The 15,215-nt window shown below is 44.7% G+C and overlaps 2 protein-coding genes across 4 annotated transcripts in view; one reads left to right on the top strand and one right to left on the bottom strand.

Annotated features, from left to right (window-relative positions):
* MAST3 (microtubule associated serine/threonine kinase 3) overlaps nt 1–15,215 on the bottom strand; it is a 254,908-nt gene that overhangs the window by 227,190 nt on the left and 12,503 nt on the right. The window contains exon 1 of one of the 3 annotated variants that reach the window (XM_033954927.1): nt 4,993–5,116. The exons of 1 other annotated variant lie outside the window; for it this stretch is intronic. In XM_033954927.1, the coding sequence (XP_033810818.1) occupies nt 4,993–5,105 (113 nt within the window). In that variant the 5' untranslated portion in view covers nt 5,106–5,116. Of the gene's footprint in view, nt 1–4,992; nt 5,117–15,215 lie in introns of those variants that run through there. One more of the 3 variants, XM_033954930.1, reaches the window with a different exon arrangement.
* Nucleotides 4,928–15,215, top strand: part of IL12RB1 (interleukin 12 receptor subunit beta 1) — a 144,693-nt gene continuing 134,405 nt past the window's right edge. The window contains exon 1 of the mRNA XM_033954934.1: nt 4,928–4,968. The gene's annotated coding sequence lies outside the window, so the exon portion shown is untranslated. The remainder of the gene's footprint in view (nt 4,969–15,215) is intronic.

Raw genomic sequence — 15,215 nt, 5'->3', positions numbered from 1 at the left:
CTCTCCATGTATTAATTTTCATATTTTTGTATTTTTTATAATTTTTATAAGAAATTTCCTTATATTTTAAAGTGCTTAGTGCCAATATAAATATCAATAACTTAATCTGGCAGAGATTGTGCAGATCGGGATGGTTCAGATAAGTTTGAAAAGGGGGACTTTTTCTTGAAGCAGCCTAACGACGAAACATGTCGATGTGTGACAGGTCCCTTTCCCGACGTGATAAGAGAGAGAGAAACGAGCAATGCAAACATTTAAGATAAGTTTTTAGTTACAAAGATTAAGTTATTGATATTTATATTGGCACTAAGTACTTTAAAATAAGGAAATTTATTATAAAAATTATAAAAAATACAAAAATATGAAAATTAATACATGGAGAGGGCAAATAAAGAAGCCATAGCCATTGGGTTACCAGAAAAATGTGAGGTGGCCGAATGGCATGTCTGAAGCCCTGTTAGATTATCAAAAACATCTAAGACTGTGTGGGACATTGATCTAGGGGATGTTCCTATGTATGGTTGATCAATGCCATATTAACGACTGAGATATTTAATTTCATTACAAAACACAATACATACAAAACAGCCTCAACATTTTACAGTGGTTAGCAGTTACATTTTTATTAGAAATACGCTTGCACAATTAACTGTGTTTTAAGCAAATGACAAAACTCATCCACATTATTACACAAGCGCAAACTACATAGTAATGCATTCCATAAGCTTGTCCTGCTATGGAAAGTGCCGATGAGCTTGTAGTTATATAACGTACAGAATCAACCTCCATACGAATTGCTGTTTCAGATAGTAATCCCATAGTAAGTACATACATAACATAAAAATGTATTTATTTACTGCAATACCTCAGAGTTCAATGTGTTTAACAAAGAGAAAGATACTGTACATACACAGTGAAGTACAATCCCATGTATACAAATTTGTTGGAAGGGGGTGGGTGGGGTGGGGAGTTTCTGGGGGGATTTCTGTACAATCTGAATAACACTGTTTTGAGCTGTTATGCTGTTTTGGGATATGAGAGCAGGAGAGTCGGGGCGGCAGAGAGCAGGAGAGTCAGCAGGGACGTGAGCAACTGGTCCTCAGCAGTCGCTTCTTTTTGGATCGGCCAGCCCAATTGGTGTTCCTTCTTCTTTTTAGTGAATCGCTGCCTTCCTACTTTGCATGCCATTTCCCCTCATTTGCATGTGCGGATCGGATCGGGTGTGAATGGGAACAGGCAGGTTAGTGAATCGGGTCAGGGTCGAAGAACGCTTGTAAAGTGGTCAGGACACGATCAGTGAGCTTTGTGAATTTACCCCATGGTCTGCACTAAGTGCTGATTTGCTGAATGCTGAGCCGACTTGCCGACAATTCCGTGCCATGATATAGCCCAAATTACAGCAACAAAAATCTAAAACTAGTTAAAAAACCCCACAACCCGCAGCTATTCAAAATTTCCCACCACCAGCGTTCCAAAGCAGCCCAATTGGGCGAGAAAACCGCAGACCTGGTAACTATGCCTCTGCTCCCTGATAACTCATTGTTCAGACATTCCTCAGCCAACCAATCGGCTGTAGGGGGAGGCAGGACCAGTAGCTTAGGAGAACCAATCTTCCATTCTGCTTTACCCTGTGGGCTATTGACTGGCTAAGGAATGTCTGACCGATGTTGTCTCCTAAGCTACTGATCCTGCCTACTTTGCAGCTTATTGGCTAAGGAATATCTGGTCAATAGGCTGCAGGGGGAGGTGGGAACAGTAGCTGAAGAGAAACAGCCTTACTTCTTACTTTCCCCTGGAGCTCTACATAGGAAGATTTCAGCTCTGATGCCTGGACAGTGCTGGAAAGAATATTGGGAGTGCTCTAACACCCACAGAGCTGGCACCTATCTGTCATTCAACCTCGCCCCATCCCTACACAATGAACATTGTATCCAGCCAGATCTGGAAATGTCCCAGGGATATAACAGAACTGCAATAAAAACAACACCTTCTGATCATATTAATCATTACCCTAGAAATCCATAATCACCTCTGGTCCTGGAAGAAGTGGAAAAGCCTTATCTAATGCCATCTGTTCAAGGGCTTGGTGCTCTTTCCACTTGATAATGTTGCTATATGTGCACCTGTGCCTCTCTAATCATTTTCATATAATTTCAGTTTCAAGGAGGATGATACTGAACATGACAACAAAGCTTCAGGTCATTGAGGACAGCCTGAGCTGGTCATTCCTTTGCACACTCGTCCCATCCTTCATTGCTTCAATGGACTTGAAACCCCTGCCTTTTTAAATACTTTTATTTTTCAGTTTATGAAAAAAAAAAAAAAATCCACAAGTATCCACTCGTTTACAGAAACATAACACACTGATAATGATATAAATTTCACAAGCAAACAAGTTTAAGTAAAATGTTCAACCTTTTTACTTGTTCATTAGACCACAATTATTAACAAGGAGGTGAAGAATAAAACATTGGAGAATTTCTGCTCTTGTCCTGAATGGCTTCCTTGTAGCTGGTCAGAACAGACTGTGTGTAGAGACCAACTTATCCAGTTCTCTCTCTCTTGCTGCTTGTTACCCCGCCCCTTGCTGCTTCTGACTGGTGCCTACTGCTGGTTATTGCCCCGCCTACTAACTGCCAATCAAGTACTCAGGTGACCTCATAAACCTACTTAAACAAACCCCTGTCAGGGTGGCATGCAACTGAGCATGTGCTCCTTGGTATGCCTCCTGATGGCACCTCCCTATTCTTACCTCCACATTTCCTTTATACTGTATGTTTGTTTCCTTTCTCTATTTCTCTCTATGGCTCCAATTCACTTTCTGCTTCTCATTCTCACTCCCTATCTCCTTCCACTCCACCCCCATAAGTTCTTACTGTTCTCCTTTTCATTTCCCCTCTCCGGTCATCTTGTCATTTACCTTATTCTCTGCTCTCAAGCTCAAACATTTTCTCCCTTCCATTCATCCTTCTCCTTTCTCTGAGAGTACCTCCCGTCTTCGTCATTGCTGACACACTTCCCCTTTGCTTTGAAGCACTCTTCTACTCCTTCTCCTGCTCAATGCGGGGGATATTAATCTCAGTCCTGGCCCTCCACATCATCTGCTTCCCCACGTGTGTAACCGCACCAACCTTATTCCTAGTCCTTTCCTTCCGTTCTCCACTCTCCCCTTCTCATGTGCCCTGTGGAATGTTCACTCTGCCTCCAACAAACTGTCCTACATTCATGACCTCTTTATCTCCCAGTCCCTCCACGTACTTGCTCTAACTGAGACATGGATCCATCCTGAGGACTCCACTTCAGCTGCTTCCATCTCCCATGGGGGTTATAACTTCTCCCATATACAACGCCCTACCGGTCACTCCTCTTGCTCTCTGGAGAGTTGTCATTTACTGTCCCCTCAAGTCCTAGGGTCCTGGATTAGCCACCATGAGAACGAGCTACTGGGCTTGATGGACCATTGGTCTGACCCAGTAAGGCTATTCTTATGTTAACTACAATTCCCACATACATGGAAGGTAAAACCAGGACTAGCTCAGCCTGTCCCTATAGGATCTGGAGCCATCTGCTCACCCAGTAAGGCTATTCTTATGTTAACTACAATTCCCACATACATGGAAGGTAAAACCAGGATTAGCTCAGCCTGTCCATATAGGATCTGGAGCCATCTGCTCACCTCTAGTGTCTGGGAGAAAGGCTAGTGTGGCCAAGGAGTTGTCTATTCACCACTATGCCTGTCAACCTAGTCCTGGCTGACATAACAGTGAAACCCACCTGCCTTGCACAACAGAATCTCCCTGCAATATTCCAGCCAATGTCAGAGGCTGAGAATAGCAGAAACATGCCTCATTGCACAGAAGCTTTTCTTCTGCTTGAGCTGCTGTTTGAATTGATCCTGGGATGGAATGAACCGCGGATTTTAGTTTCAAATAAAAGGAAATCCCTCCATCTATATTTTTTCCTTTGCTTTTGTAAAAGAAAATCCTTCATAAAGAGGCTGAAAGGATACCCGCAGGGATTTATGAGGCTAGGAAAGGGGAAACCCTAGACACAAGTAGGCGTGTCATGGGAGACCCGCAACAAAGGAATAATGGGCCTTAGATTATCATAGGACACTGAATCGATGAACAATGCCTCGAGAGAATTTTTTTTTAAAAAAAGACATAAAAGGCATTAACCGCTCGTTCCCCTTAATTACAGGCTATCAAAATGTGGTTTCTTAGCAACCAGAAACAGCGGCTATAGATCCCGTAGTGATCTGTCTGTGCTGCAGAGATGGAGCCCCCAGCTGTGCCATCCCTCAGGAAGAATCCTGGGTGTGGACAGCCGGAAAATAAAAATAAGGGGAAAGGATTTCAGACCTCATGTGCTCCTCACCCACTTTTCATCTCCGACTTCAGATAGAACACTACAGGGAAAAGTCAGCTCAAGCATGTCCGTACTATAGATTCAGAGCCGAGGGCAGGCAGCATGTTTGCAGCAAAACCCCCTCCCCTGCTAAGTCCCCGCTTTTTATTCCTGTTTCCCTTTGTTCTCCTGCAAATCTGAAGGGCACAAAGAGAGCTGAACAGATCTGGGCTCCTTATCTACTGCCGACCCACACTTACATTTCAGTTAATCTTCCCACCCTCCCCCCGCCAGGCTTGGGCGGCTGCTCCCGATCGCCCACCCCTTGCCATGGCTCTGTACTGTGGCGACCTGAATACCCGAAGGCTCCTTCTCCAACCAGCATTTATCAAGTTCTTCTGATCTCCCCCCCCCTATTTTTTAAAAAAACCCAGCCATACAAAATACAATTCTACTACCCTCCTTCGCTCTGCCCATCGCCACCCCATGGCCCTAATCGAAACCCATAGAAGAAAAAGACTGGAAAAGGACACTGAGTTGCACTCATTCTTATATCTGTCACCCCTCTGCAGCTATATTTCTGACAGAAGAATTCCTGAAAAAGAAATTAATCTTCATGCAGTAAGTAGAAGGGAAGATACTCACTCTAACGTCAGAGAGGGGATTTTCAGCTTGTCTCTTCTGGATTTCATGGCTGTGTGAGTGTGCTGCATGTTTGTGAGAGTGTCACTGTGTGTGTAGGAAGCTGACGGCTGCATTCCGCCTCCTCTGCCTGTGTTGCCCGCCTGTTCCCTACTGGTATTATCATCCATGTTCGACATACTGTACAGTGGCCAGTAGGTGAGAGAGGCACACGCGCGTGTATGTATAGAAGTTTGCAAATTCTAATTTACACAGGGTTGTTTGTACAAGGGAGTCATACAGATATACAGTACTACGATGTTATCTCTTGGCAAGGGCACTGTGGCACTCTGCCATGCCTAAACTGAAGGAGTCAAAGATCTGTTTTCTCCACCTTCCACAGCTTCTCCTGCAGAGAAGCAGCTAGGCTACTCCTGGGTTTATAACTTGCCTTACAATGTATTGTGGAGTTTGTAGGTAGTGTTTGCTTCTTTTTTTAATATGGGCACTACAAGGCGTGAATAAAATCCTTTGTCTCCTGGCTGTTCTGTGACTTCTTGAAGCTGTTTTAAGTTATTGAAATCGTTTGCACAGTTTAAAGAGCAGGGGGCAGAGGGTCACAGAAACCTAGGATCCAGACACTCCTAGGGGAAAGGATCTGTGCATCCTGCAAGTACTTCATCCTTTTCTGAAATTTCAAGCATTCTCAAACTCCACCTGGAGCAGAGAGAGGAAGGAAAATCATGGCTGGGAGGGGGCACTGGTTTTCATCCTGCGCATTACCTCATATTTCTAGAGGTATTTCTGTAATTTTTAAGGGTTAATAATTTTAGTTTTCTATAAGCAACCTTGAAAAAGTGAGCAACAGATTTAGGAAAATACATTTATAAACTGGAAAAACAGCGCTGCCAAATGACCTAGTTCTATGAGGAAGACTTTTTGGCCAGTCCTGGTATTAAACTCCATCCCTGTGCAGTGTGGGATTTGTAGTCCCCCAGAACTCATACTACATCAGGATAAGGTTGCCAGAAATCCAGGACTGGTCCGAAATCTCCCTAGAATTGAATAGCTTGGAAGCTCTAACAAAAAAAAAAGGACCAGTTTAGCAGCATGTATTGTTTTATCCTCAGGTGGCTAGACAGCCCCATAGTACAAGGCCCATGAATATCCAGTCTTGGTTTTACTCCTCACCCTTCCTCCCAGTGCACCTAGGGATTTGTAGTTCTGCATTCTCTCAAAAAGCACCGAGGTATGTATGCAAAGCTGCATATAGTAGCAGTAATGTTAAAAAAAAAAAAAAAAAAAAAAAGCTAATTGATGCTCAAAGCAAATTTTATGCTGTTATTTATTTATTTATTCATTTTGTTTACCATTCTCCCAGGAGAGCTCAAAATGTTTACAATAATTTATTCAGGTACTCAAGCATTTTCCCCTGTCTGTCCTGGTGGGCTCACAATCTCTCTAATGTACCTGGAGCAGTGGGGGGATTAAGTGACTTGCCCAAGGTCATAAGAAGCAGTGTGGGTTTGAACTCACAACCCCAGGGTGCTGAAGCTAAAGCTTTAACCACTGTGCCACACTCACCAAGGGGGGGAGGGGCGATGAGATATGTGCCTGGCACTTGTGCACAAAAGATTGTGCAGTACGAACAGCTCTTGTGCACATGAGCAGACAAAAAACATAAGTATCCACAGCCATTGGCTCTTTTCCTTCAGTGCCTGGGCCTCACAAATATTAGCACATGGGATTTTTGTGAGGCTCATATGTAGGCGCAGAACAGGTGCAGATGTGTGCTTTTATTTTTGGTTTTGCTCTGACACACGTGCATGTTTGTTCCTTCCTGTCTGCCTTTAAAATTTGAAGGAGCTTCCTTCCACTTGTTAAAAGAAGACAAACTGACAATTCAATGTGAAACACTAACAATAAATCCTTTCCTCAAAACCTTCAATGCTGCACCTGACCTGGAGAAAACTTTTCAGTGTTATAATCCATCATTTCTTTCTAAGCTTTGCAGCGCTTCTCTCCCGGCATTGTGAAGGAATACTTACTGGCTTCGTTAATATCCATTTTAATATATTTCAATACAATTTGCAGCCATCTGCACAGTGCATGTTAGTATCTGCACTCAAAAATTCTGATCATTTAGTGCTCAATAACGTGAATGCAAACCTGGCAATAACTGCATATTTATGTTCATTGTAGTTTTAAGCATTGGTCCTTGAGAAGGCAGACTTGCTGGCTGAGCAGAAAGATATTATAGTTTAGTGCTTATCTTTTTGTGACTGTGACCCCATGATAGGAGCCAAATAAAATTAGGTAAGCCCTCAGAAGTGCAGAATCATGATGTAACTATGGACAGCCCATCCAAGTTATGACTTGTTACCCCTTTTGGGATCCTGACCTGCAGTTTTGAGACACACTGCTGTAGTAATATGAGTATAACAGATAGGTTACCATGAGACAGGAAATGGATACACCAGATTGTACAGTGCTGTGTAGGCCTAATAGAGTTTTAAAACTAAGCAGCAGTAGAAGATATATGAGCACAAGAACAACAGTTCCTGCTCCAAAGAGCTTACAGTCTAGTGAAGATAAACAAACGAGGGGCTGCGGAAAAGTTCTCAGTAATGTAAGGAAATTCTTCTTTACAGAGAGAGTGGTTGATGCCTGGAATGCGCTCCCGAGGGAGGTGGTGGAGAGGAAAATGGTGACAGAGTTCAAGAAAGCGTGGGATAAACACAGAAGATATCAAATCAGAAAATAATGGTATATAGTGAAGAAATAAGGCCAGTACTGGGCAGACTTGCACGGTCTGTGTCCCTATATGGCTATTTGGTTGAGGATGGGCTGGGGAGGGCTTTGAAGGCTGAGATGGATTAGATGGGCTGGAGTGAGCTTTGACAGAGACTTCAGTAGATGGAACTTAAGCACAGTACCGAGCAGAGCTTTGGGTTCTGGCCCAGAAATAGCTAAGAAAAAGGAAAATTTAAATTAAATCAGTAATTTAAAGAGAGGGTAAGGTTGGACAGACTAGATGGACTATTTGGGTCTTTATTTGTCGTCATTTACTATGTTACTATATAATCAAGAAAAGAATGAAACTTACAAGTTATTCCATACTTTTCTTGACACTTTTCATTTCAATGATATGAAATGAAACAAGAGTTCTAGTACAATGTGAAAAAAGAAGCTGATCATAGAAAAATATAACCGTAGCACGGTTTTTAGCGCCGGCTGTGGCAGTAATAGCTCCGACGCTCATAGGAAATGGAAATATTCTATAACTCTGCACCTAAATCCTGGGAAATAGTGCTGCCTGATTCAGGGAAAAATTTTTCGGTTTGATTTGGCCCGTTGAATTGATTTTTGATTTGATTCACTTTTCCTGTTCAATTAGGTGTTTTTTGGGTTTTTTTTCTTCCAATGTCCTGGCAGGTTTATTTTGTAGCCTCTTCACCACCCCTCCCCCCTTTGCCCTCTCCAACCCCACCCCGGCACTATGTTGTAAACAAAATAAACAAAAAAGACTTTTCCTCTCTCTGTTAGGTCCTAGCTCATATTTGCAGTCTAACACCAGCTCTGGCAGGATACACATTTCAAATCTGACATATTATAATCACAAAATAGAAAATAATTTTATTTTTTCTACCTTTTGTTGTCTGGTCATTTTATTATTCAAATCATGTTGGTCCCAGGCTCTGGTTTCTGTTGTCTTCTGTTAACTCACTCACCAGGGTCTCCTGCCCATGTGATGTTTTGTTCTTTCTCTGTGCTCACCATCCATCTTCCATCTCTGTACCTTCCCTTCCAACTGCCATATCCAACTTTTCTGTTTCTTTCCTACTGTCTACCATCTTTTTCGCTCTCTGATTTGTGCCCTGGATCAAACCTCTCTATTTTCCTCCATGCAGCATTTCTTTCTTCCTCCCCTCCATTATCATGTGCAACATTTCTTTCTCTCCCCATGCACCATTTCTCCCTGCCCTCCATCCTATGGCCAACATTTCTCCCTCCTCTCCATCATATGCAGGATTTCTCCCACTCACCCCTTTCTACCTGTTGCATCTCTCCCTTCCTCTCCACTCCATGTCCAACAATTCTTCCTCTCCTCCCATGCGCAGCAGCTTTCTAACCTTCCTATCCCTATGTGCAGCAATTTTCCGTCCCTCCCTCCCATTCCCCTGTGCAGCACCTTCCGATCAACCCCCTCCACCGTGAGATCTGGCATACAGGCCTCCCAAAGCAGCAGCAGCAGTTGCAGTGGCTGGCAGGAAGAGGCAGCGTTCTGAACAGGCTGCTTCTGGCCTGCCCTGCCAGGGCTTCCCTCTGCCATGAATTGGGCAGCACTATTGGGAATGCCCATGCCCTCCCTTGGCCACATCCTCTTTGGAGTGGTGCATGAGATGAATTAGGTGCGCAAGTTACAGAAGATGGGTACAGAGTAGTAATTCGTGTCAATTAGCGGTTGTTAAGGCTAATTACGGGGGACTGCTGAAAAGTTCTCAGCCCAACCAAGAACAGAATGATATGGAGCCATGAAACTTACAAGTTATTCCACATGAAAAGTGTCAAGAAAAGTGTGGAATAACTTGTAAGTTTCATGGCTCCATATCATTCTCTTCCTGGTTATTACATTACATTAGGGATTTCTATTCCGCCATTACCTTGCGGTTCAAGGCGAATTACAAAAGAGTTATATTTATTTTTTTTATTTATTCACTTTTCTATACCATTCTCCCAGGGGAGCTCAGAATGGTTTACATTAATTTATTCAGGTACTCAAGCATTTTTCCCTGTCTGTCCCGGCAGGCTCACAATCTACCTAATGCAGTGTTTTTCAACCGCTGTTCCGCGGCACACTAGTGTGCCGCGAGATGTTGCCTGGTGTGCCGCAGGGCCGCCATCAGGGCAGTACTACCAGTCCTGCATTCAGGGGCCCGGAGCTGACAGGGAGCCCGAGGCAGGGGCGCCAGTAGCTCGCCAAGGCAAAGTGAGTCGATCACCCAGGACTCACTTTGTCTTGGCGATCTAATCCACAGTTCTTCAACCGCCGGTCCGCGGACCGGTATCGGTCCGCAGGAAATTTTTGCCGGTCCGCACAGGACCGGCAAGATTGACTCATTTGAACTTCCTGCCGGTCCGCGCATACCGGCAAGATCAGCATCGGAAGCGTGCGCTGGGCCGGAGAGATCTTAGGGAGCCTCCGACAGTGGCTTTCTCCCCTCTCTGCAGCTCTCCTTTACTTCCCAGCGCAGCGATTCACGAAGGCAGCCTCGGGGCTTTTGCTGAGTCGCGGCTGCCTCTGATGATGCAACTTCCTCTTTCCTCAGAGGCGGCGCGACCCAACAAAGGACCCGAGGCTGCCTTCGTGAATCGCTGCGCTGGGAAGTAAGAAGAGCTGCTAGGAGGGGAGAAAACCACTATCAGTCTGGGAAGCTGCTGGGCAGGGGAAAAAAGGGACAGCTGCTACTGGAAAGGGAGAAGGAGAGATGCTTCTGGGAGGGGAGGAGGGAAAGGAATCTGGGAAGCTGCTGGGCCAGGAAAAAAAAGGACAGCTGCTACTGGAGAGGGAGAAGGAGAGATGCTTCTGGGAGGGGAGGAGGGAAAGGAATCTGGGAAGCTGCTGGGCAAGATAAAAAAAGGGACAGCTGCTACTGGACAGGGAGAAGAAGAAGGAGAGATGCTTCTGGGAGGGGAGGAGGGAAAGGAATCTGGGAAGCTGCTGGGCAAGGAAAAAAAGTGACAGCTGCTACTGGATAGGGAGAAGAAGGAGAGATGCTTCTGGGAGGGGAGGAGGGAAAGGAATCTGGGAAGCTGCTGGGCTAGGAAAAAAAGGGACAGCTGCTACTGGAGAGGGAGAAGGAGACGGAGAGATGCTTCTGGGAGGGGAGGAGGGAAAGGAATCTGGGAAGCTGCTGGGCAAGGAAAAAAAAGGACAGCTGCTACTGGATAGGGAGAAGAAGGAGAGATGCTTCTGGGAGGGGAGGAGGGAAAGGAATCTGGGAAGCTGCTGGGCTAAGAAAAAAAGGGACAGCTGCTACTGGAGAGGGAGAAGGAGACAGAGAGATGCTTCTGGGAGGGGAGGAGGGAAAGGAATCTGGGAAGCTGCTGGGCAAGGAAAAAAAAGGACAGCTGCTACTGGAGAGGGAGAAGGAGAGATGCTTCTGGGAGGGGAGGAGGGAAAGGAATCTGGGAAGCTGCTGGGCTAAGAAAAAAAGGGACAGCTGCTACTGGAGAGGGAGAAGGAGACGGAGAGATGCTTCTGGGAGGGGAGGAGGGAAAGGAATCTGGGAAGCTGCTGGGCAAGGAAAAAAAAGGACAGCTGCTACTGGAGAGGGAGAAGGAGAGATGCTTCTGGGAGGGGAGGAGGGAAAGGAATCTGGGAAGCTGCTGGGCAAGATAAAAAAAGGGACAGCTGCTACTGGACAGGGAGAAGAAGAAGGAGAGATGCTTCTGGGAGGGTAGGAGGGAAAGGAATCTGGGAAGCTGCTGGGCAAAGAAAAAAAAGGGACAGCTGCTACTGGAGAGGGAGACGGAGAGATGCTGCTGGGAGGGGAGGAAGGGAAGAGAGTTACTGCTGGACAGGAGGAGGAGGGAAGGGAGAATGAAAAAAGGAAGGAAACAGCTGGCAGAGAGATTAGAGGAGGGGAAGGGGAGACACAGGCATAAGAAAGTAGAGAGATTGATGATAGGAAGGGGTCAGCAGAAAAATAAGCAGAGGGACAACGATGATAGATCTGGTGTAGGAGAGATAAAAATGAAGAGAGCAGTGAAGCTGGAATGAATCATGTAAATAGGAGAGAGGGGCACAAGCTGGATGGAAAGGGGAGAGGGACATAGAAAGAAGACAGATACCATATGGAAGGGGGAGAGGACAGATAGTGGATGGAAGGGGCAGATGCTGGATTGAAGAGACAGAGAGGGCATACGCTGGAAGGAAGAGAGTGAAAAAAAGATTGAAAGCAGAAACCAGAGATGACAAAAGGTAGAAAAAAATAATTTTATTTCTATTTTGTAATTAGAATATATCAGATTTGAAATATATATCCTGCTAGAGCTGGTGTTAGACATAACTGGGGACTGCAAAACCCAGGCAATGCTTCTTTAGCTTTCAGCTGGCTTAGGGCGCTCTCTGACCAGGGGGCAGTTGCCCTAGTTGCACTCCCCTAAAACTATTCCTGTCATGTGTTACTTCAGTATTCTGTTAGCATGATATTTCTGTGTAGCATTCTGTAATAATTTGGCTTGTTCAGTTTTCTTGATAGAAGAGGGGATATATGTGAAGGGGAGGGGAGACAGGGGTTTTGTTGATCCTTGCTCTGAATTATTTGTATTTATAAAATGACAATTGTACAGAATATTGTTTCTTTTTATACTTTAATAAAATACATTCAATATAAAATCATAACTGAGGCTTGTGTGGATGGGATCAGATGATTTGTGGGGACCGAGCTCGCGGAGATGGGGCGGAAACGGGATTTTTAAATTTTAGTCCTAGTAGTTTGCCGGTCCACAAAATAATTATTTTTTTTCTGCCGGTCCACGGGTGTAAAAAGGTTGAAGAACACTGACCTAATGTACCTGGGGCAATGAGGGCATTAAGTGACTTGCCCAGGGTCACAAGGAACAGCGTGGGTTTGAATCCACAACCTCAGGGTGCTGAGGCTGTAGCTTTAACCACTGCGCCACACACTCTGGTCATTTTCAGGAGGGATAGGGAGAATATCTGGTCTTTTCCAGGGAAGATAAAGAGTACAGCAGGTTGTTTTGTGGGGTCAGGGAGTTAGTGGGGGGAAAGAGGGAACTTGTGGTGTTAAGTCTTTTTCAGGGATTTCTTGAAAAGTATAGTCTTTATTTCTTTTCTGAATGTTTTATAGTCTGGAGTTGTTATCAGTAGATTGGAGATTTGGTTGTCTAGTTTTGCTGCTTGAGTGGCTAGGAGGCCATCATATATTTTTTTCCGTTGGACTTCTTTGATTGGAGGGGGTATGAATGGGGTGTGCGTTTTCCTATGCCTGGCTGAGTTTTTTTGGATGAGGCGGTTGTTCAGGTAGGTCGGGCTGTCTCCATTTAAAGTTTTAAATAGTAGACAATAGAATTGAAATAGAATTCTTGCTGGAATTGGAAGCCAGTTAAACCAATTAGTTTATTCACATAACTGACCCTTTGGATGCCATTTATAGAATTTGGGAGATTTTTTAAGTGGGGACAGCAGAACACAGAGCTTCCAAGCTACCAGTACCAGAAGGAAGATTTTAGGCCAGCCTTGAATGTTTCACAACCCTTTCCTTTTGCATTATGGAATTGGCAGCACCAATTTCATCAGAATGTGAGTTCAAAATCCGAGCTGGCCCAAAAATCTTTCTCCTTTGACTGGGCAGTCTGAAGCAAACAAAACAACCTGCTGATGCTCTATGAAGCCAAAGGTTGGTTGGATCATGTACACATACACACTTACAAGCATCCCTCAACTCTCAAGAGTAACATGAACAGCAGTGTTGTAAAAATACTGGCAGCTATCTGCTGGGTGTGTTGTCTGGTCTGATAAAAATAGCTCAGTGGAGCATTTCATGCTGAGGAGGTTTCTCGTTATCTGCTTTCACAAAGCCTTTCCCAGACTCCTTCCTCTCTTCACCCCTCCGCCATCTCCCAGCTGCTCTGAGCTGGGAAAAATGTAGGATCCAGCGAGGGAAGACTCTGAGCCACCATATAGACCAGGGGTTCTTAACCTGGGGGTCCATGGATGAGTTTCAGGGGGTCTGTGAGGCTCAGATAAAAATTAACATTTATATTCATTATACAGCCCGGTACTGTTGATTTTTCTCACAAATAACGAGAGAGTAGATGTAGTAGTAGTAGTAGATCTGTTTTAATTTGCACGAGGATTGCATTTCATAATTATAATGAGTTCCGACTGGTTCAAACTGGTTGAATCTGACCAATCCAGTTCCAATTGGTTGAGAATTGTTCTGGCCAGTCAACACCGATTCAAACTGGAGTCAGCCTAAGAACAGTTCAAAAGCCAGACTATGTAACAATCTATTTGAAGTAGAATAAGACACATAGAAGAGATGATGTCTGCCACAGAACATGTTCTGATTATCTGGATATGAACTACTCTTTCCACTACTCGTAATGGAGGAGGGTCACGAGTGGTGTTCCGCAAGGGTCGGTGCTCGGACCGCTGCTATTCAATATATTTATAAATGATTTAGAAATAGGGACAAAGTGCGAAATAATAAAATTTGCAGACGACATCAAATTATTTAATGGTGCTCGGACTAAAGAGGACTGCAAAGAATTACAAAGGGACCTGAACAAACTAGGGGAGTGGGCGATGAGATGGCAGATGAAGTTCAATGTAGAGAAATGTAAAGTATTGCATGTAGGAAGCAGAAACCCGAGGTACAGCAATACGATGGGAGGGATGTTATTGAATGAGAGTACCCAAGAAAGGGACTTGGGGGTAATTGTGGACAAAACAATGAAGCCGACGGCACAGTGCGCAGCAGCCACTAAGAGAGCGAATAGAATGCTTGGTATAATCAAGAAGGGTATTACAACCAGAACGAAAGAAGTTATCCTGCCGTTGTATTGGGCAATGGTGCGTCCGCATCTGGAGTACTGTGTCCAATATTGGTCGCCGTACCTTAAGAAGGATATGGCGATACTCGAGAGGGTTCAGAGGAGAGCAACACGTTTGATAAAAGGTATGAAAAACCTTTCATACACTGAGAGACTGGAGAAATCGTGGCTCTTTTCCCTGGAGAAGAGGAGAATTAGAGGGGATATGATAGAAACTTATAAGATCATGAAGGGCATAGAGAAAGTGGAGAGGGACAGATTCTTCAAACTTTCAAAAACTACAAGAACAAGAGGGCATTCGGAAAAGTTGAAAGGGGACAGATTCAAAACCAATGCTAGGAAGTTTTTCTTCACCCAACGGGTGGTGGACACCTGGAATGTGCTTCCAGAGGGCGTGATAGGACAGAGTACGGTATTAGGGTTCAAGAAGGGATTGGACAATTTTCTGAAGGAAAAGGGGATAGAGGGGTATAGATAGAGGACTACTCCACAGGTCCTGGACCTGTTGGGCCGCCACGCAAGTGGACTGCTGGGCACGATGGACCTCTGGTCTGACCCAGCAGAGGCACTTCTTATGTTCTTATGTTTCCTCAGTTCGTGGTCTGCTGCCATAGTGCCAGATGGGCTCCCCATTGCTCATCCCTACCCGGTGGTGCCAAGCT

This window comes from Geotrypetes seraphini, chromosome 8, assembly GCF_902459505.1.
Source record: "Geotrypetes seraphini chromosome 8, aGeoSer1.1, whole genome shotgun sequence".
In the NCBI taxonomy this organism is placed as follows: Eukaryota; Metazoa; Chordata; class Amphibia; order Gymnophiona; family Dermophiidae; genus Geotrypetes; species Geotrypetes seraphini.
Note: the sequence above shows the minus strand (reverse complement) of the source record. Positions and strands in the feature narration are given on the sequence as shown.